Below are 27,787 nucleotides of genomic sequence, written 5' to 3' on the forward strand. Positions count from 1 at the left end.
AAGTGATCAAGGCTTGTGAGCTTTTTAGCCTCACTGATATCATGAGTTTCTGGTACAATTGGAATGAGGAAGTGCTAGCCTAGTTTCATGCTACCTTTTTCTATGATATCTACACTGATGAGATTCACTGGATGACTAAGGGACGGCACTATAGGGTTGACTTTGTGACTTTTAGCCAGATCCTTGGTTTTAGAGAGGAGGAGTGGGGCTTCACTTATATTCATGATGAGGCTAGAGCTGAGATCTGTAACATTGCATATATGTGGATTGATAGGAGAAGTGCAGATGGTAAGGTCAGTGGTTTGAAGAGCTATTACTATATTATGAACAATCTGACCAGGCACACAATAAATCCCAAGGATGGAGCAGCCTCAGATCTTAATGGCTATGTGAGGAATGTGTTTGCTAGGTTTGCTCCTAGAGGTGATAGGTTCAATGTCCCTCACTTCATGTGGCATGAGCTAAGGAATGCCATGGAGGATGGGAGAAAGGGGATGCCCTATGCCCCTATCTCATGTTCATGATTGAGAGGGGCATCGGTTATAGATTTGATAAAGATGGTCTCCACATCGTCTACAAGATTGAGAAGACCTAGGCCTCAGGTGCTAGCAGGGTAGTGAGATGCTCTCCATTAGTTGAGGACGTGTCTGAGTCCTCCCGCTCTAGGCCTCGCAAGGACAAGAAGATGAAGAAGTTTGGGAGATGGATCAAGGCCATTTTTACCACTTGCACCTATGTAGTGAGGACCGCACATGAGGTTCGATTGGAGAATCGTGAGTCCAACTAAGAGGCTAGAGAGTGTGTAGGGCTACCACCTCTTTCTCCAGTTCAGTCACCGCTGAGGTTTGACAACCTCCCTAGCCTCTACGACACAAATTCTAAAGATGATGAGGAGGAGGAGCTCCACCTTGTAGTCTATGAGGAGGAGCACCAGGTGTGAGCACCACACTTTAACCACCCATCACTAAGGGAGGGCGGTGGTGTCCTCCTCCTCCAATGACAATGATGATGGTGGTGAGGAGGATGTTGCGGGTGCTAGTGGAGCTACGAGTGGCGATGATGTCGATTGGGACACCATCCAAGAAGACAAGGAGTGAGTTTGTTGGTCTTTCTTCTTTTCTTTTCTTTTTGGTGCTTTATGCCAAAGGGGAGAAAAAACTTTTTCGATGACATGGAGAGGTTGCTGCAACTGGAGCTTCATGTTCTTATTCGTTTAGAGTAGACTTCGTTAGGTTGAGAGTTTGAGAGATGATTCAAAAACTCTATTTATGTAATAATGCTACATAAGTACTTTATATGTATGGGATATGGACTTGAATTAATCTCTGCTGTAGCTTGTGACAATATTGTGCTAGAATGTACATCTTTATATATGTTACATGTTGTGTGGTTCCTGTTCTTATCTGTGCTGTTATAGCAAGTGCGACAGTGCCGCACCCAGCTGTTACAACAAACTCGTTGTGCATGAACTGTCATTCACATCACGTCTACATACCTGACACAGTGTGCAGCACCCCACAAGAGCATGGATATAGGGGAAGCCTTGTCACTTTTACTAAAATGTGAATCTTGGCTTCTTATGCTAATTTGAGAATTCAATTCTCTATTCACATATTTAGGGGGAGGCTGTACACCCATGGCTCGAAAAATCTCAGTATTTATTTTATATCTTTTGTAAGCTCTAATTGGGTTGTCATCGATCACCAAAAAGGGAGAGATTGAAAGTACAATCAAGTCCTAATTGTGGGTTTTGGTGATAATGACCACGCAATTAGAGAACTAATGAGATTTATTGAGATGACAAGTAGGGAATTTATATTCGAGGATGTTACATAAAATAGAGGAGCCCCCAATTACAAATGTGATGGCTTCAAACTCAAAAGAGGTTTAAATTCTTTTATATTTTGAATTTAAGTATAGAAAAAGCCGTACTATAAAGGGGACACAATGCTTAAGCTAACATATGCTACCAAGTGCTCAATCTTACACATGCATCTTTAGTTACTCAACCAAGATAGCCAACACTTCACCCTTACCCTTGCTGTCTTGCCTAGTGTGGCAGTGCCAGATTTGAAGAGAGGGACTTCCACACTTAAGCCACGGCACTGCCGTGACTTAAGTGACCATTAGGGCTGGGGGTATTTATACCCTTCCCCTTCCTCCCCAATGTCTTTCTTCTTCTCCCTACTCATTCAGGTCACCCAAGAATAGAAGAGTGCCCTTCTCTCTCCTCCATTGGTGACCTTGAGCTCCCAAGCATTATCTCTTGATTTTCCATCAATCCTTGAGAGAAAAAGGTCCTAAACTCAATTAGAGAGCAGATCCTTTGATTTCCCAACTCAAAAGAGCACTTGGTTCATGTTTTGGCTAGCGGTTGTGTTTATTAGTCTTAGAGCTTGGCTTCTAGCCGGCTAGAGCGTCGCCCGTGGAGTTTGCCAACTTGTGTAGCTACATTGGGAGGTTTGTAACCATTTCTTAAAGCTAGTAAACTGACCCCTCATCTCAAGAGTTGATTCTCTTGACTTGAGAACGAGGAAGGGTTGTAAAGACATAAGCCTTAGTGGCTAACCTCAATAACGTGGACGTAGGCAAGCCTTGGTGGTGAGCTGAACCACGGGATAAATCATGTGTCACTTTGTGCTTGATTTACATTATTTGCATTTTATATCGTTGTTGAGGTGATTTCTAGGGTTTGTGGTTGATCTACTTATATGTGGTGTTCCTACCACTTCTAGCTCTTGATCTGTGACTCTCATACTTGCAGTAAGCTAAGAAAATTTTCTGATCTAAGTTTCCATTTACTGATTTTGAACTATGATTTGAAGTTGTCTGCAGGTGCGGCAGTGCTGCTATTCTGGCCCGACAGTGCCGCTGTCCGGCAGTGCAGCTTGTCAGAGCGACAGTGCCACATGTTGAATTTGATAAAAGTTTGATTATTTATTTTAACCGGCCTATTCACCCCTCCTCTAGGCTAATCAGAAATCCTACATGGAGATATGGGGAAATAGGGTAGGTGGGGAGGTCATCGTAGTCATTTCTCTGTATGTGGCTTCTTTTTATCATAAGTTAGCTACAACTGGCTTGGTAATGAACTAGTTATTAACTGAAACCTTAGTTAAAAATTAGTAACTTAGGAGAAAAGAAAAATCTGAAGTGAAACAGCCACTACTAACCTTTATGCCTACTGCTACTTGTACAATAGTAAATCCAGAATGACCATAAAAATATGAAGTCGAATGTCAGTAACAAGGGAGAGGGCACGAGAGAAAGAAAAAAAAACAAGTCAACCATACGTCTGTGTGGGCCTGGCAGCCCTGAACGTGGGGTGCAATAGCCGGCCGAGCTCCTCGTCGTCCACATCCAGCGCGTCGCTGGTCTCGTTTCTGACGCGCTGCAGGGCGGTGGTGTTGAAAGACTCGTGCTCGAACCCATACATCCTCAGTATCTGATCATCGGCGAAGTTGAATGCGTGCTCCATGCCGCGCCGGCACCGGTCCGCCGGGTAGCTGTCCGCATATCGCCGGCATGGCTTGCAACCGACGAAGTGCGTGACGAACGGCCACCGGTCATCGCTGAGGCCCCCGGCAGGCCACCCCTTCCACCGCAGCTCCTCGTACCTATCCACTATCCCTTCCTAGAAGCCATTGAGCTCGTAGGTGCTCTCAATGAGTAAAGTTTTCCAGATGGGCCAGGCCCATGGGCCAGCACAGGCATGGCACAGAAAAGTGGCCTGGCCCGGCATCGGCATGGCCTAATGAACGCCAGCCGTTGGATCAGGAACCCTAAATGATTCTAACCGTTGGATCCGACCGTTGGAACGCGGTGTATATAAGCCGCGCCGGCCTCACTCCCCTCTCCCACTCGAAAGGCGAAAGGCTGAAACCCTACTTCATTTCCCACTCCCCCACGCCGGTCTCCTCGCTTGCGCTTCGTCAGCCGTGGCGAACGACGACTCCCAGGGGCGAGGGCGACGGTGGCTGGCCATTGTCCGCTCCTCTACGTCTCGCCCTCCGGTGGCTCCTGAGCCAGAGCTACGAAGATCCAGGTAGGATACCCACCTCTACTTCTTCTCGCCATCCCGCAGCTCCCCGTTCATCTTGCTTCTTCGTCTTCAGTTCTTCTCTAACTTGTGTGTTTTGTTCTACAGATCCACTGATCCGCTGCTGCTCGGAGGAGTCGGAGCTCCTTCTATGTCACCGACGACTGGGAGGTAAGAAACCCTAACCCTAGATCTAGTCTCACTTCTTCTTCTTCTCCGTTCCCGATCTAACTTCTTCTTCTTCTCTTTTGTGTTTTGGCAGCCGTTTGAGGCCAGCGCCAGTGAGAATGCCGGCCGTGGCCCGCCCCCCCGCTGTCTCTAAAGACACGGTGGAGGCTAGTGCCATGGCCATGGAAGATGAAGATGAAGATGAGAGGCTGCAGAGCCTCCCTGGTGATGATGAAGACGACGACATGGGCGAAGACGACCTAGAAGAGCTCTTCGGCCGTGGAGCTCGAGCTGGCGCAGAGGGGGACCCCATCGACCTTGATGCTATAGAAGGGGGTGGTGGAGAAGAAGACGGTGAGAACAACGACGATGACAAGGTATCACGCCCATCTACCTCTGATGTCTGGAACGACTTCAAGAAGCTCTTCAAAATCGGTCCCAAAGGTAAGAAAATCAGGTATGGCGCTGTCTGCATCCATTGCCACAAGGAGTACTCCGGTAGATCTAGTGGTGGCACTGGACATCTTCGTCATCACCGTGCTAAATGTGCTAAGAGGCTTGAGAAAACTAGGAACTATACTCAGTCTCAAATCTCTTTTAATCCTGATGGTTCTATGCGTAATTGGGAGTACTGTCCTATGCGTGCTCGTACTGAATTATGTCGATTGCTTGCTAGGGTAGATGTTCCTATCAGCTTTGGTGAATCTAATGCTTTTGAGGAGTACATAAAAAATGCTCATAATCCTAAGTTTGTTGCTGTCTCTAGACAAACCACCACTAGAGACTTGACCAAAATGTTTGATGAAAGAAAGGTTAAGCTTGTTGAACGACTTGCTTTTGATTCTGTTAACTGTGTTTGCCTTACCTCCGATATATGGTCTGGCAATGCCAAAGAGGATTATCTTAGTGTTGTTGCTCATTACATAAATCCTGATTGGCAACTAGAGAAGAGGGTGCTTGGTCTTGTGCTTATTGATTGTTCCCATAATGGACAGAACATTGCTGATAGAGTTGCATCTATACTTGGTGAATATGGTGTGCTTGAAAAAGTGTTTGCTGTTACTTTGGACAATGCTTTATCTAATTTTTCTGCCATGCGTATGCTTAGACCTATTTTGTCTAAATATCTTGGTCTTGAGGTTCCTACAGAGGATCCAAGACATCCTGAATTTGCTGTTACTACTATGTTCTTGCATCAGCGTTGTGCATGTCATATAATCAACCTGATTGTTAAGGAGGCACTTGACTTTCTTAAACCTTTGATTGAAGTTTTTAGAACTGCAATATCATTTTTGAACTCATCTAACCAGAGAATTACAGCATACAAAAACTACTGCATTGTAGCTGGTTTTAGGCCAAGAAAGTTTTAGTTGGACATGGATGTGAGGTGGAACTCTACATATCTCATGCTTAAGATTTTGTTTCCTCATAAAGATCCTTTCACTATTTTCATTCATGCCAACTATCCTAGAGTTGAAGATGGTGAGTTGCTTCTAACTGAGGAGCATTGGACTGTTGCTGAAAAAGTATTCAAGTTTCTTGAACTGTTCTATGATGCTACAGTTGCATTGTCTGGTGTTTACTATCCTACATCTCCACTTATGCTTCATTATCTTGTTAAAATTGATATACACCTGAATAATTATGCTAATGACATTCACCTTAGAGATGTGATTCAACCTATGGTAGACAAATATAATAAGTATTGGAGGGACATACCTTTGCTCTATTCTTTTGCATTCATCTTGGACCCTAGAGCTAAAATGAAAGGTTTCTCAAAAGTGCTGAGAAAGTTGATGAACCTTACCAGTACAGATTACAGTGCTTATCAGGTTGGCACTAGAGCTAGACTGACAGATATTTACAATAAGTATGAGGAGAAGTTTGGAGCTGTTAGGTTGAGGAGGACTGTCCCTCAAAACCTGTCTGGTAAGAAAAGGTCTACTTGGGATGAAATATATGATGATGATTCTAATTCTTCTGGTGGGGGTACATCTTCTACTTCTATGCTGCATTCTACTTTTAATCTGTCTAGAGATACATCTGCTACTGCTTTGCTGCATGCTGCTACTTCTACAGGTTCTAATGCATCTGAACTTGTTAACTACTTGGACTGTGACACTGTTAGCCAGTTGGATGATTCATTTGACATCTTGAGATGGTGGCATGAGCACAAACTGACATATCCAGTGCTGTCCATTATGGCTAAGGATGTTTTAACTATTCCTGTGTCTATCATATCTTCAGAATCCACTTTTAGCATGACTGGCAGGATCATCGAGGAGCGGCGGAGGAGGCTGAAGCCGGAGACGGTGGAGATGCTCACCTGCATCAAAGACTGGGAGTTGGCGGAGGCAAGGCTGCAACACAATATGGAGGACAAGGAGCTTGAAGAAGCATTTGAAGAACTCTATCTTGATTAGTGCTTATTGATGCCAAGGTACATCACTAAACCAAAACCTAACACAATGTGGAGGACATCACTAAATCTACATCATTATCCTAATGCTAACTCTGTTCTCTCTGCAGCACAATGTGGAGGACAAGGACAAGGACAAGGACAACTGGACAAAGACAACTGGACAAGGATTCTTGAAGAAGCTTTTGAAGACCTTGGACAATTAGTTTCTCTCTTAGTTATCATTTCTGTAATGGGATTGTAATTTGAAACTTGGACAATGATGTAAGATTAAGAACAATGAACTTATCTGGAGCTTGGCTGTACTCTTTTCCTGCCTAGGGTTTCTCACAAGGGTGAGTTTTACCTAGGTAGGTTTTTAATGAGGTAGTCATTGCACAAGCTCACTATTTATTACTATTTTCTTAACTCTCTGTGTGTTTGATCTGATTTTGCTTCTTCACTTCAATTTCTGGAGTTGTTGATTTGAAAATGTGCTTGTGAAGTTAAATATGATGCTGCCAAATTGCTTGTGACAGAAAATGTTCATAGTGCCTGGGCTGGCACGGCACTGACATGCCACCGTGCCTGGAGGCACGGCACGACACGGCACGCTTCAGCCCTGATAGGCCCGTGCCTGGGCTGCTGTCTTAGCACGGTGGCACGTCAGGCACGGCACGGCGGGCCACCGTGCCGCTTAGTACCGTGCCTTGCCGGGCCGTGTCTGACCGGGCCCGTGCCCGTGCCGGGCCGGGCGGCCCGGTTGGCCAACTATAGATGAACGTCTTGTCCCCCCACCTGCTACGCTGCGTGAGGAGCAGGTAAACAAGCGCCCACTGATCGTCCGCCTCGAACGGCGGGCGCCCGGAGAGCTCCCGGGCGAAGAGCTCGCCGTAGCTGTCGCGGACGGGGCCGCGTGACCCCATGGGCGCCCACGCGTCGAGGAGGTCGAGCGACCACTGGCAGTTGCGGATGAGGAAGCTGCCGGTGTTGATGCCGACCCAGCTCCTCTCCTCGAACACCTTGGCGGGCCAGCCGTGGAGGACCAGGTTGTGGCGCTCGTACCTCTCCCACGGCGGCTCGAACGCCATGTCCGTGAACACGGCGTCGGAGTCCACCCACCAGAGGAGCTCCACCTGCGGGTGCACCAGCATCAGCGCCCGCAGCAGCGGCAGCTTCGTTCGCCCAGAACCCGGACATCTCGGCGTCCAGGAACGCCGCGTTGTAGAACACGTCGAGGCCGTGCACGCGGCAGTAGTCCGCCTTGTTCTTGAACGCCCGCAGCAGCAGGTGGTCGCCGTCGGGGTCGGGGCACCGGGCGGGCGCCGATCCCGTCACCACCAACACCCGCGGCCGCCACCCGGCCGCGGGCTGCACCTGCACCTCCGGGTGCGCCGCGAGCCACGCGGACCGGCGCGCGTCGTAGTCCAGGATGGCTCGGCCCAGCGAGTAGGGCGGGTCCGTCAGCTGCCGCGGCGGCGGGAGGCCGCGGTCCTCGTCGTCGTCGGTCGCGTTGCCGGGGGCAGGCGCCGCTGGGACGACGGCGGGTTCGTTGAACACGACGTGGACGCGCGGCATGGCGAGAACGAGGTTTTGGTCGGGCCGAAGATGAGGTAAAGCACGCCGAGCGCGACGAGGAGGAAGGCGACGGCATGTGGGGCGTCGCCGGCGCGCAGCGGCGATAGTGCCGCCGGATGCCGACCGGCCTCGTTGAACACGACGTGGACGCGCGGCATGGCGAGAACGAGGTTGAGGTCGGAGTTGGTCGGGCCGAAGATGAGGTAAAGCACGCCGAGCGCGACGAGGAGGAAGGCGACGGCGATGTGGGGCGTTGCTGGCGCGCAGCGGCGATAGTGCCGCCGGATGCCGGCCCTCATTGTGGCTACACGGCATGAGAGTTGCACCCTCGCAACTTGTAATAAGTAATTGTCAAAAATGATTCTTTGTCTTGGTTCTCGTGTCTGCTTAGTGATTGTGAACTTATCATTTTTTTTCAAAAAAAAAAAACTCGGGCATTTATTCAAGGTTGAAGACTATGTTATAAATTACTCATCAGCTCTTTGTTGCCAGCCATGGATCGTGTCATCGTGCGTGGCAAACTGGATGGCAAGGGTCAAACAAGAGTGTGGAAGGGGAATCCGGTGGCTCATGCAGGATTTCAGTTCACCTTTCTCTTTTCTTTTCATTCAAAGAACGAAGGTGGTCGGTCATAGGCTCATAGCTAGCCAAGTATGATTAGAAATTAGAATATGAAAACGGTGGGTGAAAAATTGCTGCATTGGGATTGTCGATCCACGGGTTTCCGAGTAAAATACTGAACAGGTATTTTTTGGATGAACAGATCCCAAATCTCGATGCGCGCCATGGTTCTAGGGCTTTAGTTACCCATGTGCATTGGCATAAAACCTGCTGTGTAGGACACTCGATCTATCCTGAATAAATGTATTGCTATAGTTGTCTTAAGTTAAACTTTTTAAATATTAACTGGATTTTTAGAAAAACAAATATCAAGATTTATGATATCAAATTAGTATCATTAGATATAACATATAATATATTTTCATAATATGTCCATTTTACATCGTACATGTTATTACTCTTTTCTATAAAGTTAGTTAGATTTAAAAAAGTTTGATTAATATGGATTCTAGGAATTGATTTATTTGAGGACGGAGGGAGTATTGTTCTCTTTCTCTCGACAATAGTGCTACGGTGAAGAAAAGAGGTGTAGTGCATACCACTGCTGGAAACAAAAATGCTCCTGTCGGTTTGCCTTGAACCGCCAAAATAATTATATTTTTTCTATCAGGCCCCAAGAACCGACAGAAATAATGTGAAAACCGACAAAGTAAACTTATTTTTCTGTCGGTTTTTCTACCATCGACAGAAAAATAGGTAGTTTTTTCCAGTGTGTCAAGATTACACCGATAGAAAATTTAACTTCGACGAGGCGCAGGACTTCAATCGTGTAGCTAATGTGGGCTTGGGCGTGGGCTGCGCTGACCTTTCAGCCGGCAAAGGCATACTAGTTGTGCCCGTGAACACATAAATGCGCCGCGCCCAAACCCTAGCTCCACCCGCCTCATTTCTGTCGCTTTATTTTTTGTGGTGTTTTTCTGTCGGTAGACCGAGAAGGAAATTAATTTTCCAATTTTTATGTTGGTATTGGCTATTTTTCTATCGGTTTTCCACCAACCGGAAAATTCGAGTTTCCAGTAGTTTACGGCACTGGACTAAGGGTACACATACGCACATGATGTGCTAATAGAAAAAAACTCGGGCTGCGGGGGTAGACACCCCCGAACTATTTTAGTTTAAGGTAAAGAACTTCTCACCCAGCCCGAGAAAACCTCCGAACCCCATGCCCGGACCGCACACATGAGGCCCGTTACCCGATGAGAGGGCCGATCCATTTTACCTATGCTTTGGTAACGTGGGACCGGCGAGGAGGTTTTTTTTCACACCACCGACTAAAAATTCGCCAGACCAAGGATTCAAACTCTGGTCACGGGGGACGCCACCTGGAGGCTTGATTCAAGGGAAGGTATTATCGAATTGTAATCTTCACAAAAATATGTCTATTTCATCATCCATGATAGCCACATCATCCCTCGATTCACCACTAAGAGCCCCGAGGCATAAGGTACAAGCACATTATTTAGCATAACAGTCTGTATATCAACTATAACAAAAGGAAAATATTTTTGTTTCTTCTGCTTCAACGCCGTGATACACTCGGGATGTTTACGATACCTAAATGGAGCTCTTGCTCTAAGAGCATCTCCAAGAGTTTCCTAAACATCCTCCTAATCCTTGTTTTTTTAGAAAGATAGAAAAAAATCCTCTCCAACAACTCCTAATATTTACTCCTAATTTTTTTAGGATTTGGGAAATTCCTCTCCTTTCCGCATAACTCTACGCGCTCGGAGGACGTTGCGGAATCCGCCGCGAACGGGTTGCTGTCGTCTCGATTGCCGTGGTGGAGCTCGCGGAACACCTGCTCCAGCGTGCTGTTGTACTCGCACGCGTACTTGAGGTAGTTCATCACGTAGGGGGTCAGCGGGTGCACCACGCCGCTGGGCACCGGCTGCTTGCCGGCGTCGGCGCGGATCGAGCTCTCCAGCTCGCGGAAGATGGCGACGGCGGACTCGCCGAGCTGGGACCGCACGGCGGCGATCTCGGACTTGAGCTCCGCCAGCCCCGAGTGATGGCTGTGGTGCTCGGCGGCCGCCGGCTCGTCGGCGGACATGAAGGCCTCGATGACCTGGGACGTGTCGCGGACTGCCTCGTACATGTCGAGCACCTTGAAGAGCTTCTTCGTGGTGCGCTTGATCATGGCCACGGCCTCCGTGAAGCTGAGCATGTGCAGCATCACGCAGCGGGACAGGTCCACGAAGATGTCGTGCCCCACGGCGGCGTGGCGGCCGGCGAAGACGCGGGTGCACAGTTCGTGCTCCGTGGACAGGCCGACATTGATGGCGTGCCGGAACGCCTTGGTCCACGTCACGATCACCGCCTCTAGCGCCTCCCACGTCATCTTCACCACGTCGTCGATGTTGGACTTCTCGTAGCCCAGCCCCTGCAGCGTCGAGTCGAACGCGTTCCGCCGCGCCACCAGGAACATCTGCGAGCACTCCGTCATGTACCCAGCGGCCACCAAGGCGTCGGCCATGGCGCGGACTCCTTCCCGGTGCCGGCGCGAGGACGCAACGGCCGGGCTCGTGCGCGCCGCCCTGCTCACCCCCGGCCGTCTTGGGACCAACATTTGATTTTTTTAGAAGTCAAATATTAGAAACTATTGAAGATGAACTTCTTTTTTTCTCCTAAAACCTTTTTAGAAGTTGGTAAACCTAGACTTTTTAGGAGAAATATTTAGGGAACTCTTGGAGATGCTCTAACTTCTCGTGGTTCACCGCATAGCTATTCCCGCTTCTATTAAATTCCAAATCTTGCTTGCAATTTCATCGGAACTAGGCAACTCTTTGTCAGTGATTTCATGCCTACCAGGCATGTACACTCTAGTGTATACACCCTTTAAGACAAGAAATCCTCCTCGCATCTATTCCAAATTAGATATGTACTATGTCTAAATATATAGTAAAATCAATATATCCAGAAAAGTCAAAACGTCTTATAATTTAAAATGGATGAAATATTATTATGTTGAAATGCTACTTTTATATAAAATTGTCAAGACAGATAATTTTGTCACTAAAATTTAGACCACTTTATGTTTTTAAAGCCCCAACTAGAAGGTTTAAATTGCTTTCTAAAGTTTAGACCCTCTAGTAAAACTTTAGACTACACAAGCAAGCTAAAGTGGTCTAAAGTTTTAGACCTTAGTTTTTCGCAACCGGGGAGTATAGCTCGTTTTTCATTAAGACGAAGAGAATTACACGACGTAGCTATGAGAGAACCCTCATAGCACAGATTACAACCCACTAAGCTAGTGGTGAGTGACTTGGAATACAACTTATAGTAAGAATAAGGTAAAGAGGAAAAGAAGGAGCAACAGCCCACAACACCCGGAACCTACGAACTGAGCCTGCAAAAAAGGATACAACAATGCAATGGTTGCCTACAAACAAGACAATGCCATGGTGGCAAAGTATCCACCCAATGCAGCAACAGCGGCAAAGCAACCACCAGCGAAGACAGGGCAGCCAAGTATCCGCCAGGGATTCTAGTATTCCACCGATGGCCAAGCATCCACCGGGAAAGAAGCGACGACGCCCACTACGACAAAGCATCCGCAGGGGAACGACCATGACACACTCGTCAACAAAGCATATGATAAAGTGGAGGCCACCGACAACAGTGGCAAAGTATCCGCTAGAAGAACCATTGACGTCAAGTATCCATCATGAAGACAGCGATAGCGGCAAAGCATCCGCTATGAAAGCCAGACGACGACGGCAAGGTCCATTGCTACAGGAGAAACCATTGCGAGTAGATCATAGGTACATATAGGCACAACGAGGCCGACAACATGGAAGGAGCCACTGATTTCGGCAACCACACGGGGGACGAGCCATAAGAGATTCTTCAGCGATGCCTTCAGGAAGGGGATGACGCCCAAGGTTACCACCATGTCGCCATCGAAGCTGGCCTTACATCTTGTAAGGCGGGGCTTATGCCTAGAATCCAACGTAGTCAGTTGGAAGCATGTGGTTCATCAACGTTGCCTCCAAGGAGGTATGTGGTACCTGAGGCATCACCGTCGTCCGTCCAGCCAAAATCGAGCTGAGCTCTCGTCCAGAACTCCACGTATCCAAGGTCGCACCGACGAAGACGTCGGAACATGCACAAGGGCTCTAGCAATGACACATGGCCACAACGGCATAGGCATAGGCGGTGCCACCGCGCTGACTCCGCACTACGCGAAACCAGCAATGATAGCCCTAGAAATGAGAGCGGATCTAGGGCCAGGGGTCATCGCCGGCCGTAGCTAGGCCGCCGGCAGCTCTAGCCGGCCAGGTCACAGCTGGCTCCAGCCATGCCATTGCTGTGCGGGCCTAGCTAGGCCACTGGCCGACCGCCTCCGGCCTAGGCAGTCGTTGCTACTGGCCGTCGGTCTCTGGCCCAGAACTGGCCATCCACCGCGTGTAGCCCACAATGAGGGCTTCTTCACCAGACAGGGGCGTGGGGAGGTGGAGGCGTCAGATCCAGTCCCGGGAGCCCTAGATCTGACCGATCGACTACTCCACCTCGTTGGAGAAGAAGAGGGTAAGGGGTTGTGGTGGGGGAGGGAAGGGGAGCTATGGACGGCTCCGTCTTTGCGGGGCCACCGCTGCCACACACCGAAGGACGACGACAGCGACCGAAGGGGAGGCGTGGATGGGGAGCCTTGAGCACCGGCAATGTCCCCCTAAGTCGTCCATTGGAGGGCGCTTGGGGGAAGGAGACAAAACATTTATTCTATCATTTTCCTTTAGTCCTTAGTTTTAATCAACTAAACTTGTAGAACTTTCATAAAAAAACTAAACTTGTAGAACTATGAATTCAAAAGCCCTGTGAATCGTCGAACAGACCCTCAGGACAAGGAAAAGACATGTTTGCCTTTTCTCTCCCTTCCTTTCTCTCTCGCCCGTATGAGTAGGGCTGAAAACAAAAACGGTAATTCTCGATTATCGGAAATCGTTTTCAAGAAATCACCGATTTTTCTCCTTAAACGAAAACGGCAACGGTAACCGATGAAATGGAAACGAGAACGGTAAAAAAATCCGATAATGAAAACGAAAACGATCTAGCACTCTTTCGATCGTTTTTGAGAAATACCATATGCATTCGGTAATATATCATCGGTAATTACCGATCATGCAGAATTTCAGAGACCAGAAGGAGCCCAGGATGGCATAGTGCGTAGCATCCTAGGCCAGGCCCATTGGCCAAGCCCGCCGAGCACCCTAGGCCTTACGAGGCACTTGCTAGCTGCCGCTGCCGCATCTCCATCTCACATTCTCACGTACGTCTTCACCCTGACGAGTCACGACCACAAATCACGATCGACACCAACACAGCACGTAAACCTAGCCCTAGCCGCCTCCATCACCAATCTGCTAGTCTTCGACTCCAGCACGGCAGACGCCATTCCACGGTGTCCTCTGCACCTCCCCGCGACTTCGTGTTAGTGCCTCCACATTGTTGGGTCTCGGTGCTAGCTTCCTGGGGGCTTCTAGTCCATCACGTACTCACGTTGTTAGATACCTGATCATCCTCGTCCTTCTCCTTCATCAGGCGGCCACCGACCGACGGCGACATCTAAGGCGAAGATGGCACCGGCTGGAGATACGGATCCAAGTCCAACACACCGAGGCCCTCGAGTGCGAGTGATGGAGGCACAACTTCCTGTCGAACTCGCGGGCACAACTTCGTCTGGTAAAGCTCATCTCATCTTATGCCATGTATCACTCATTCACTGATTTATTTTTTGTGTAAGTGTAGGACCGTAGGCTGTAATATAGATTTATTTGTATATATTTTAGAGTTCCATTTTTTTGTATATATACATTTTTTTGTGATTTATTTGTATATATTACCGATGCATTATTTCACTGTGTATATATGAGAATGCATGCACTTCATTATTTGTGATAGGATACCATAATCGTGCAAGGCCAGCTGCAAGTGAAAGCGCAAGCCAGAATCTTGGCATATCTGCTTCTTCTGTAACACCTGCAGCAGCACCTTCATCTGAGAGAATGCTAGTGCCAAGTGGTGGTACTGGCGGCACTAAAACAGATGGTGTTGAACCAATCGACGTGGATGTAGGCAGCGACGGCAAGGATGGAAATGAACCTGTCGGCAAAAGGGCAAAGAAAAGCACGTCTGAAGTGTGGCAATACTTCACCAAGTACACAGTAACAGTGAAGGTGAATGGCAAGGAGGAAAATCAGCTTTGGGCTAAGTGCAATGTCAAAGGTTGTGTAAACAAGACCAGCAAACACAGAGCTGAGAGCAGATTTGGAACAACTGGCTTTTGGACCCATCTCGCTAATTATCACAGCATTAAGAAAGGGCAACAACAGCTTTCAACAAAAACTGATAAAGATACTAGCATCGCAGTTGTCCAACCTTACAAGTATGATCAAGAAGCTAGCTTGAGAAAGTTCTATGAGGATATGATAGTTCACGAGTACCCTTTTAATATGGTTGAGCATGAATATTTTCAAGAGTGGGTCAAATCAATGCATCCACATTATCCTCTAAAGTCTCGTGTCACGGTTAGAAAGGAAATAATGGAATATTATTTGGCTGAAAAGGATAAGTTGTATGCATACTTCAAAACTGTTCAAAGTTGCTTTAGTGCAACTATGGATATATGGACATCCAACCAGAACAAGGGTTATATGTGTGTTACTCTTCATTGGGTTGATGATGATTGGAAAATTCAGAAGAGGATCATCAATTTCTTCCATGTTGAAGGGCGACATACTGGTGAGAGGTTGTCTTATACACTTTGTTCTTCTCTTTTGAAGTGGTATGTGGAAAAGAAGATGTTCTCTCTAAGTTTGGATAATGCAGCGCCAAATGAAGTAGCAGTTAAGGATGTCATTGTAGAACTGAAGAGGCATAGTCCTTTAGTATGTGATGGGCTGTTTTTTCATGTGAGGTGTGCCAATCACATCCTTAATTTGGTTGTTAAAGATGGTATGCGTGTGATTGGCTCTGCAACTGAAAAGATTAGATCCTTTGTAGTTGCTGTTAAGGGATCTACGGTTCAGTGGGAGGAGTTCCTGAAATATGCTACCGAATGTGGACTAGATACAAAGCCTTCTCTCTCACTTGATGTTTCTACGAGATGGAATTCTACATATCTCATGTTGAGGGATGCTCTTTATTATAAGCTTGCATTTGAGAGGCTCACTTCCATCGACCGCCGCAGGTATGAGTGTATTGCTCCTTCAAGTCAGGAATGGGAAAAGGCATGGGTTCTGATTCCTTTCTTGAAAAAATTCTTTGACCTCACTGAGATATTTTCCGGTACTCAATATCCAACAGCAAACATGTTTTTCAGAGGTTTTTGTGAGATTAAGTTATATCTAACTGATTGGTGCAATAGTAATGATGCTACTCTTTGCCAAATGGCAAATGCTATGAGTGTCAAGTTTGACAAGTATTGGAAGAAGTCAAATGTTGCTCTTGCTGTTGCAAATGTGCTTGATCCTAGGTTCAAGAGAAGAATCATAGAATTTTACCTGAGAAAATTATATAGAAATTCCTATCAAGCTGAACTTGATAAATTCAATGGTGTTCTAAGGAACATGTTTCATTGGTATGTTTCTTCCGCACCTTCTTCCAAGAGTACAACAGTTGTTTCATCAACTTCAGCTATAGATCAGTTTATGGATAGTGTGGATGATGAGCTTGATTCATTCCTTTATGAAAGTGACGTGGGTGGTAATGATGAAGGAATAAGTGAATTGGAGAGGTACTTAGCAGAACCACAATTTAAAGTTTCTAAAGCCAACAATAATACCTTTGATATTTTAGCATGGTGGAAAAATCAGATGGATGAATATCCTGTCCTCTCCATGATTGCACGTGATGTGTTGGCAATGCAAGTGTCAACCGTGGCTTCTGAATCTGCATTTAGTGCCGGTGGACGTGTGGTCGACCCATATCGAAGCAGCCTTGATCCAGACATGGTACAAGCACTTGTTTGCACTAAGGATTGGATAACTGCAGCTAAAAGAGGTAAAGTGTAAACTTATCTGTTGCTTTGTATTAACAATGTGTTGATTATCTTTCTACTCATGTAGCCGCCTTCTAATTTGCAGGTTCTAAGAATATTTCTTCTTTGCCTAGTGATCTTGAGGTTCTTGAAGCCATTAAGAACAGTCTACTTATCGAGGTACAATTATATTTATATGTACTGCAGTACAATATAATTCATTTAAAATACTGACATGTTATTTCTATTATAATTTGAAGGATGAATTCTCATAAATTGGTGGTGATTATGTCCTTGGATATGATGATGACATGCCGGAGGTTCAACTATAGCCTACAGTGAAGAACTACCGTTCTATCAAAAATCATATTTCTAGCATCCATTCTAGATTCTACGTCCTATCTTTTGTTAAGTTCAACTGTTGGGAGTGTCGAACTAAGATCTTGGTTTGGTATTTCAGTCACTAGTATACTGGTACTTTTGAGTTTGTGAGCTTATGTGACCACACTTGTGTTATTTGTTTGCTTGTGAGACCTAAGTATTATTGTATTAAGTCCGTGATGTCACGCTGTGCACAATGATGTATCTATTGTACTTTAGATATCGCTTTTATGATTTTCGATCGTTATCGATGCACTTTCGATCGAATAAATTCGTTAATTTACCGGAATATCGATACCGTTGTCGCTTGTGATATTATCCTATCGATTTCGTTTTACGAGCTCCCATCCCGTCCCGGCCCGCCGCCACACCTCCGGTCGACCTCCTGCGCTCATCCCGTGTCTTCCTCATCCGTTTTTTCATCGCTGTCGACTACACAAGTTCGAGCTCCAAGCCTCCAACCATGGCCATGGCCGGCCATACAGAAGGGTAACCCTGCCCCCCCAGCTCCCGCTGCTGCTCGTCACTACCAGGGTCGGCTTCCCTGCGGCCCGACGCGCCCACGGCCGGCGCCCCCCGAGCCCAGCGCCCCTGCGGCCCGAGCCCCCGAGCTTGCCCGGTGCCTAAGTTCACCGACAGCGCGAGGGCACAATCTAATCATGACATGCATTTGATAAAGGGTTGTTAACTCATATACGTACTCTGAATAAATGAAGCCAAACTGAATATATGGTGTATGGCGAATTGAACAGGCTATAGTCATCCTGCGCTCTTCGCCTTTTACGCTTACATACAAGTTCAAACATTCAGTACAGCATTATTAATGATACAAACATAGAATATACTCATTAATGCAGAGGCATTTCTATTTGCATTCGCAGGCCATCTACATGAAGAAGAGAACTTTCTTGCAGCGCAGAAATATGTGGTTCTGGGATCTCCTTTTACACTTACAGGGTTCAAACATTCAGTACAACATTATTGATGATGCATACATAGCAATATACTCACTAATGCAGAGGCATTTCTATTTGCATTCGCAGGCCATCTACATGAAGAGAACTTTCTTGCAGCACAGAAATATGTGGTTCTGGGATCTCCTCCTAACTTGGATTCCACATGTCAGGACAATTGCAATTGCGAATCCAACGCCAAATCCCAGTCCGGTAAAAAGGAACAATACAAGGTCTACTGATTTCTTCTCTGAATGGTGTACCTCCACATATGGTGTTGTGTTGGTGCATGCTTTGGACACCTGAAACCCACACAGGCCGATGTTGCCCAGGAACGAGAGGTTGGTAAATGTCAAGAAATGAGGTGAATCGGGTATTCTCCCCACCAGCTCGTTGTAGGACAGGTTCAACATTGAGAGGAAGTTCAGTGATGCCAATCCCTGTGGAATCTCCCCCGACAGATTATTTGAAGAGAGATCCAATGACTCCAGTTGCTTCAGAGCACCAAACTGAGGTGGGATTGGGCCAGTGAAGGCATTGTGTGACATGTTTACACCATTTAGTAAGACCAAGATCACCAATTGACTTTGGATTGCACCATGAAATGCATTATCCGAAACATCAATGCGTACAAGGGTGCTCAAAGTTGTGGAAATTGTGACTTCTTCATTCCCTTTGTATGTGATTGCGTCGGTAAACTGATATGTTTGCCCAAGTTGACTCACATGATTATCTAGACTCTCATTGACAGATATGCTTACCATGGATTTCATGGTCATAAACCACTCATCTTGTAAAGTGCCAGGGAATTTATTTGAAGCCAAGTCAAGAATTCGGAGTTTTATAAACTCACAATTGTTCTTTTCTCCTGCAGTAGAAGGCCCCACCTCCCCTACAAACTTGTTGTCCTTCAAAACAAGCACTTGAAGTTCAGGAAGCATACTCAGCCAACATGGAAAGATATCATTGATATGATTATTCCCAATGTCAAAAACTTCCAAGCCTCCGCAAGAAACTAGGGATCTTGGTATTTTTCCTTTGATCTGATTGTAACTAAGATCTAATGCCTCAAATGAACAATTTTGATTCATATTATTTGGTAATTCTCCATGTAAGCGATTTCTTTTCAGCTTTAATAAAGTCACACTAGTACCCTCCATTAAACATGATGGAATGGAGCCACTAAGATTGTTGTAGGAGAGATCAATAACGTCCATAGTCCATGCTCCACATATCGATGGTGGGATTTTTCCAGAGAGGTTGTTTGCATAGGTATCAAAATAGTTGAAATATACGAAGTGAGACCCGAAATTAAGTGGGATGGATGAGAACTCATTGTTCGAGCAATCAAGCACCTAAGTAGAGGGTCCTGGTATAGGTATGGGTCCTTGAAATAGGTTAAAACTAAGGACAATAACGCCTATATCAATTGGACTAATAGAGTCATATCCTGTGCTGTTGAATTTGTTGTGCGATAAGTCCAGAACTACCAAGCTTTTCCAAGTTTCCCATGCCCAGTGAGGTATTGTGCCATGGATTTGATTGTTTGAAAGATCAAGATATTGAACAGAATGCAAATGCCTCAAGACACTAGGGAGCTTGGATATGTTACATGCTGCTAGGCGCAAAACATGCAATCGATTGGTGACTGAAGAATTGCCATCGTCGTCTACTACTGCAGTAATTTGTTGTTTGACAGGCTCAAACCAAACAGTTGGGGTATTTTCAAGAATGAGCTGAGTTCCACTATACCATGGAAGTTGTTTGAATCAAGATACAGGAGTTCCAGCTGAGTTAGGTTAAACATTTGTGGAGGTAGTGTGCCAGAAAAATCGGAATTGTATAATTGTAAACTATATAGGTTCTTGAGATTACCTATGGAAGAAGGTACTTCTCCAGATAAGCTGCAGTCCGAGAATTGGAGCTCTATTAAAGCAGTTAAGTTTGCAATCCAAGATGGTATTGCCCCTACCATACCAGTCTCAGATACCTGTAACGAGCTTAATGATCTTAGCTCATCGATTGACGATGGAAGCTCCTGGGAAAAATAAGTTGATGCAATACCCAAGTTGTTCAAGGATCTGAGATTGCTTATGGAACTCGGAACAGGACCAGAGAAGTTAGTTCCAGTGACAAGCAGATCCACGATAATACTGTCTGATGAGAAATTTGGCAATGACCCGGATAACTTGAAATTATACCTGACATCAATAGCTGTTAATTTTTTGTTTTGGAAGATCCTTGAGGGGAGCCATCCATCAAGAAAGTTATAGGTAAGTCTAAGAACACTAAGCGAAGGTAAATCAGCAAAGGACTCCGGAATTCGCCCATATAACTCATTATACTGTAGGTTGACCTCAGTGAGTGATGTTATAGTGGACACTGATCCACAGATGGGACTTTTGAGGCCGGTATATGGTAAGCTAAGAACCTGGAATTGAGAGGTGGTGGAATTAGAAAAGGCACTACACCAGCTTGCCCCATTGTCGGACAAATCGACTCTGCCTAGGTAAAGATTAGCAATGAATGATGAGATGTTTGGCTCTACAGCAAGGAGCTCGTCCCACCATCCCTCAACTGTATAATATTCACTGTATTCATCAATAAGGTCGATCTTGGTTGAGAGGTCAAAGAAGACCAATTTGGTGAGCTGTCGTATCCCATCTGGTATCTGGCCTGCAAATCCACAGTTGGAGAGGTTGAGATGAACGAGCTCGACGAGTCGTTCAAACCCAACGGCAGGGATTTGTGACTCGTTGAAGCTGTTCCAGGAAAGGTCCAGATGCCATGCCTCAGGGATGTTAGGTCGAAAAGCGCGGGGTGCAGGAGGCGACTCTGTAACCCGCAATGACCCAGGTGAGGGTGGTCACGCGGCAGTCGGCATGGCCGCCGCAGCAAACACCCTCCCAGCCACAGCAGTCCGTGCCCGCCCGCCACGATGCAAGGGCGGTGCACACGTCCCCCCTATCAAAGGGACCCCAGCCGTCGGTGGAGAAGGAACTCTTCAGCCGGAGCAACGCCGACGCCTGGTCCGGCCGGCAAAGAACTGGGGGTAGTGGTAGCGGGTCCTATCGTCATTTGGATGGCCGCAGGGTCCCCATCGGCTGTCCAGCTGCCGACAAGGTCCCCAAGGAAGCTGCTTCGTACGGCAAAGTGGGTCATATCGGCCCTCGCGGGCGCCGGCTATCCGTTCCGGAGAATACGTGGAATGGGACCTGTCGGTCATCGAGAGGCCGATAATGTCCCATCAACGACCGACAGGGTACTATATCTGCAATTTTTTAAAAATATTATTCTAAAAAAAACTCTTCCAAGGAATACGTGAACGAGAAACACAAACACTAGTAGCAGCTGTGGCGATGGTGGTTTGCGGTGGTGGACGACATGCTGGAATTGAGAGCTTTTGTAGTTCTTTTTACGTTGAAATTGGACATGTTCCCCACGTTCCACCACACCACACTATATATATATATCCTCGTATATATAGTCGTATTCGTATCGTATATAAAGACAGACATGCAGCAGAGTCTGAGACGTACAGCATACCCTGCAGGCTGCTGCTGCGACGACCGACGATAGCGTGAGTGCGTGAGCAAGACCGAGACCAAGATACCTCGACGTGGCCTCGGGGGAGTGGGAGTGGGAGCAAGTCAATCGCGGTTGATACTGCATCACGGGCCGTTCGCATATATGGGTCATGCATGGCAAAGCTGATATGCCCAAAATAAATGGTGACTGCGAAACCAGGAGGAATTTAAAAACGATCCATCAGCATTCAGCAGTAACAATCTCACTTTATTTGTCCTAGTACAAAAAAAGTTAGTTTGGTGGTAAAGGCGAGAAGACATCAATGGATGCACTTTCTGTCAATGCTGATCTCTATTATTTAAGAACCTTCATGAATAAATTAGTTTTTACCAGTGCTTTATATTTAAAGTGCACTATACACTAGCTATAGATCTCATGTAAATGGATAGAAAAAGGTAGAAGGCCATATAAATAATTCTGCAGACCTCCTCCCTAGAAATTAAAAAAAAAAAAACTCATTCAATTGGGCCAAAAAACAAGCAGACATTGAAGAATACTCACCTTTGTTAATGATTTTGATGCATTTGGTGAGCACGCCATCATATGCTTTTAACAGGCTATCAGGATTGGCAACAACAGCTAGTCCTTCTATGGATAGAGCAGCTTGGACAACACTTAGATCATCGTCATACAGACCAGGGTTTACAATTTCGACGAAATATCGCCGAAATTTCTGAAATATCGCCTTTTTCGTTGAGGTCCGAATTTTTTTTTGTATCGGTCAAATTTTTTCAGTTAAATTCATCTTTCACTCTAAAATTACACCAAACCACACTAAAATGACCCTCCATATCATCTAGTCTTATCAAAGCCCTAAATTTCTTCAAATTTATTTAATTTTCTCACTCACACATTAGACGACACTAGTATATGTAGCTCGCCCACCGTCAGCACACTGTATTACCGCGGCTCTACTTCTGTGATATATTATGTTATTTCGTCGATGTTATATAAATTTATGATGGATGATGGATTATAGAGTTTTTCTAGTGAAATGATGCCAAATTTGTTTAAAACTCAATTTAAATTTATTTAAATTTGAACCGATATTTCTGAAATTTCGTATTTATCGCTGGGGACCGAAATTTTTTTCTTACCGGTATTGTAAACCCTGATACAGACTGCGTAATATAGCTTGCATATTGATAAACTTCTGCATGAACTCAGAATTAGAAACATAAGCCAGTAGATCATCATCTGAGGAAAGCTTCAATAAAACAATGAACAAATAAAAGCAAACATATTTCGAGAGAGCAAAATTTGTTACCTGTGGATTTAGAGTACTGTTATTGAAGATGCCAGATGTAGCAACTTTTGAGAGAGCAGATTGACGAACCCCAGCCTGCATGACTGGGAGTCTAACTATGGTTGAGCCCTCGTGCTGACTACTAACTAGTTAGAGGGATTTTTCAAAGTAGAAAAGGGCTCTAATTGCGCGAGTACTTGAGGGTATATGCGACTGTTCTAGATTTCGCGCCAACCATCTGTTAGTAATTTCCAAGAGGTTTCTCCTAAACTCTAATCAATAGCACTAGTTCATTAACCTATGCTCCTGGGTTAGAATAGTAGAAGACATATTATATGAGCATTAAATGTTAATACTCCCTCGGTTCTATTTATAAGCCATAGATTGTTATGGCATAGTCACCTATTTTATACTTTGACCATTCATTTGTGTTGTATTATGTTTTTTATTATTATAAACTTATGATTATTGATCAGATGATGTATTTTTATACAAATCTAATCATATCAAGTTTGTATTGCATTAGTTAGTTGTCCAAAATACTGTCTAAGATTATAAAATTTGAATTTTAATATGTGTGCACGCCGTATAAACTGGACTGGAAGGAGTATTGTATCTACAACTATTTGTTTTTTTCCTCTATTTGTTCATTTAGTACCATGCCACAAAAGCTCACACTTAACTAGTAACTTCCCATTCTAAAGAAAAGCGTAGAAAGGATGAGAAACTAGTGCCAAAACATAACAACAACATTAGAGAAGATTTTAGTTGAGTTTTGAATCAAACCGAGACTTTCAATCCCTCTAGACCGTGGAGCCTCTGTGCTAGAGTCATGGAGCCTCCACGCTCTGGAAGATTTCACCCTATGGTTTGATTCAACCTTTAACTCCAATGCACTATCAAATCCAGCACTAGGAAGCAAAAAAGAACTCATCTATGCAAGAAATCGATGGAAATGATAACCCAAATAGAATCCACGATGGAAATAGGGTTTCACCTTGGATGTGAGAAATTAGAGAAGGAAAGAGCAGCAATCGGTCACAGACGGCCTCAAGGGATGCTCCTCTACCATGGATGCAACCGAGAAGCCAAGAAGCTTGGCCGGCGATGGCAAATCCCTCAAACGGCGATGAAGACGGCGAGGGAAAGCTTCTCCTCCTCTTTGGGCTCCTCCTGAGCCCTAGGCCTCCAGCACCACCACCATGAGTGCCCACGCAATAGGGGAAAGTGGGGTGATGGGGTGGCAATAGTGGGAACGATGGCGGCGCGACGGTGATGGTGAGGGCGATGGAGAGAGAGTGAGCGCGCACGCGAGATAGGAAGAGCGGGTGCGGCGCGGTCAAGTGAAAACCTAGTAACTCTAAGTTACTGGGAAGGGTAAAATGGGAAAGATGAGAACATTTTTATTTTTACCCAAACCCTAACCGTCTGTCAGGGCACGAAGCCTCCGCGCTAAACCACGAAGCCTCCGGGCCACAGAAACTCCGCGCGAAAACACAGAGCCTCCATGAACTAACACCGAGCAAAAACTAGGTGTGTATTTCAAGGCAATCCTAAGTGTTTTGATTATGGTCATGGACTTCTTGTCTCTTGTAGCTAGCCAGCAGATCAACAATTCATAACAATAGCTACTTGAGACAAAATTGGACATAAGAACCAACATTTTAAAACACTTATAAATATTTTTGCAAGCCTATCTAATTGAAATAAGGAATAGCAATCAGAGGCGTGCAGGATTTCAATCCACGTTACGAGAGTCAAGTATATTTAGTTCACTCCTCAAAGCATAGAATCTAGACTCATTGAGAGGCTTTGTGAATATATCGGCTAGTTGTTTTTCAGTGCTCACATGGTGAATTGCGATATCTCCTTTGGTTTTGTGGTCTCTCAAGAAATGATGATGGATGTCTATGTGCTTAGTTCTTGAGTGGCTTATAGGATTGTTTGCAAGCTTTATAGCACTTTCATTGTCACACAAAAGTGGGATTTTGGTAAAGTGACATCCATAATCGTTGAGGGTTTGCTTCATCCAAAGTAGTTGGGCACATCATGCACCGGCCGCCATATACTTGGCTTCAGCAGTAGAAAGGGCTATAGAATTTTGCTTCTTAGAACTCCAAGACACTAGAGACCATCCAAGGAATTGACATGTCCCTACTGTACTTTTTCTTTCTACTTTGCAATCGGCATAATCGGAATCCAAATACCCAAGTAGATTGAAATTAGAGCCCTTAGGATACCACAAGCCAAAGTTAGGAGTATGGACTAAATATCTCAAGATTCTCTTAACGGCCATAAGATGGCACTCTTTCGGGTTAGCTTAAAATCTAGCACACATGCACATGCTAAGCATAATATTCGGCCTAGATGCACATAAGTAAAGTAGGGAGCCGATCATGGAATGATATACCTTTTGGTCAACGGCTTTCCCATCTTTATCCAAGTCTAAGTGCCCATTTGTTGGCATAGGTGTCTTGATGGATTTGGCATTTTCCATGTCAAACTTCTTGAGTATGTCTCTTGTGTACTTCGTTTGACATATGAATGTTCCTTCCTTCAATTGCTTGATTTGAAACCTAAGGAAGAATGTCAATTCACCCATCATGGACATCTCAAACCTCTTTGTCATAATCCTACTAAATTCTTCACAAAGAGCTTGATTAGTACTACCAAATATTATGCCATCGACACATATTTGGCACATAAATATATCATTCTTAATCTTTCTTGTGAAGAGAGTAGTGTTGGCTTTGCCTATTTCAAAGCCTTGCTTGAGCAAGAAATCCTTAAGGCATTCAACCATGCTCTTGGTGCTTGCTTAAGCCCATAGAGCGCCTTATGGAGTTTGTAGACATGGCGAGGATGCTTAGGATCTTCAAATCCCGATGGTTGCTCCACATAGACTAGCTTAGAGAGTGGACCATTGAGAAAGACACTCTTCACATCTATTTCCTATAGCTTGAAATCATGATGGACAACAAAGGCTAGAAGCATTCAAATTGCTTCAAGTCTTGCCACTGGTGCAAAGGTCTCTTCAAAGTCTAGCCCTTCAACTTGAGTGAACCCTTGAGCAACCAATCTTGCCTTGTTCCTTGTCACTACACCATGTTCATCTTCCTTGTTTTGGAAGACCCACTTGGTGCCAATCACATTAGTCTGGGGTCTTTCCACCAATTCCCATACTTGATTTCTCTCAAAGTTGTTCAACTCTTCTTGCATAGCCATCACCCAATTTGGATCCTTAAGAGCTTCATCTACCTTAAGTGGTTCCAAGGAGGAAACAAACGAGTAAAATTGGCAAAAATTTGCTAGACGAGATCGAGTTGTTACCCCCTTCTTATGCTCCCAAGGATGTTATCAACGGGATGGTCCCATTGTATACTTTGATGCACTCTTGGATGAGGTGGCCTATCTAAAGGTTGATGTAGGGGTTGGTTGTCATCATCAACAACAGTTTGAGGCTCATTATCTTGAATATGTTCATCCTCTTGCTGATTGTTGTCCTAGACCTCGAAGCCTCCGTGCTCAGACATGGAACCTCTAGGCCCTGGAGCCTCCATGTTCAGGCATGGAGCCTCTGTGTCCTGCATGTTCACATGACCTAGGACAATAGTTGGCCCTTGGAGTGGTGTTGAAACTTGGAGTGGAGGGTCTTCTTCTTTAGTTGCTTCAACTGGTCTCACATCACCTGTGGCCATATGCTTGATTGCTTCACAAGGTGGCTCTTCTTTTCCTACAACATCTAGATCAACTTGCTCCACTTGAGAGCCATTAGATTCATCAAATGTCACATCTACCGTGATTTCAGTTCGTCCGATAGAAAGATTGAAAACCCGATAGGCGTGCTTGTTTGGACCATAACCAAGAAGAAAGCCTTCATCAATCTTAGGTGCAAATTTAGAGTTTTAGGGCTTCTTGTTAAGAATGAAATATTTGCACCCAAATACTCTAAAGTATGACACCTTGGGTTTGTTACCGGTTAGGAGCTCATATGAAGTCTTCCTGTAGTACTTGTGAAGATAGAGGCGGTTGATAGCATGACAAGCGGTATTGATTGCTTCAGCCCAATAGTTGTTCAAAGTCTTGTACTCATCAAGCATTGTTCTTGCCATGTTAATAAGAGTGTGATTCTTCCTCTCAATCACCCCATTTTGTTGAGGGGTATATGGAGCCAAGAATTCATGCTTGATGCCCTCCTCATCAAGAAACTCTTCAATGTTGGTGTTATGGAATTCGGTGCCATTGTCACTTCACACCTTCTTGATAAGTAGCCCAAACTCCCTTTGTGCTCTTCTAATGAAGGTCTTCACCTTCCCTTGCACTTCACTCTTATCATACATAAAGAACACCCACATGAAGCGAGAATAATCATCAACAATAACAAGACCATATTTGTTACCCCCAATGCTAACATAGGCAACCGGTCCAAAGAGATCCATGTGGATGAGCTCCAATGGGCTTGAGGTAGTGACGATGCTCTTTGGTGGGTGTGGTATGCCTACTTGCTTTCTGGCTTGGCATGCTTTACATATCCTATCTTTCTTAAATTTAACATTCATTAGTCCAAGGATGTGTTCCTCCTTTAGAAGTTTGGCCAAGTTCCACCTCCCAACATGAGCTAGTCGGCGATGCCATAACCAACCCATGCTAGATTTTGCCACTAAATAAGTATCAAGTGTTGCTTTACTTTTGTTGAAGTTAACTAGGTAAAGCTTGCCCTTCAAGCGACCCATAAAAGCAATAGAGGAATCCTCCCTTCTAATGGTGGTCACACCCTTATCGGTAAAGTGACAATCATAGCCCATCTCACGTAATTGTGATACGGACAATAAATTGTAAC

At 45.4% G+C, this 27,787-nt stretch overlaps 1 protein-coding gene and 2 pseudogenes across 1 annotated transcript; all 3 read right to left on the reverse strand.

Annotated features, from left to right (window-relative positions):
• Positions 1-3,283: 3,283 nt before the first annotated feature.
• Positions 3,284-8,482, reverse strand: LOC136454310 (probable glycosyltransferase 5; annotated as a pseudogene).
• A 1,979-nt stretch (positions 8,483-10,461) lies between these two features.
• Positions 10,462-11,327, reverse strand: LOC136454311 (exocyst complex component EXO70C1-like). Its single transcript, XM_066454771.1, has one exon. The coding sequence runs from the start codon at positions 11,275-11,277 to the stop codon at positions 10,462-10,464; it is 816 nt and encodes a 271-aa protein (XP_066310868.1). The 5' UTR covers positions 11,278-11,327.
• A 6,523-nt stretch (positions 11,328-17,850) lies between these two features.
• On the reverse strand, positions 17,851-23,049 carry LOC136454312 (receptor-like protein 7; annotated as a pseudogene).
• Positions 23,050-27,787: the final 4,738 nt, after the last annotated feature.

Source organism: Miscanthus floridulus, chromosome 5 (genome assembly GCF_019320115.1).
Source record: "Miscanthus floridulus cultivar M001 chromosome 5, ASM1932011v1, whole genome shotgun sequence".
Classification (NCBI taxonomy): Eukaryota; Viridiplantae; Streptophyta; class Magnoliopsida; order Poales; family Poaceae; genus Miscanthus; species Miscanthus floridulus.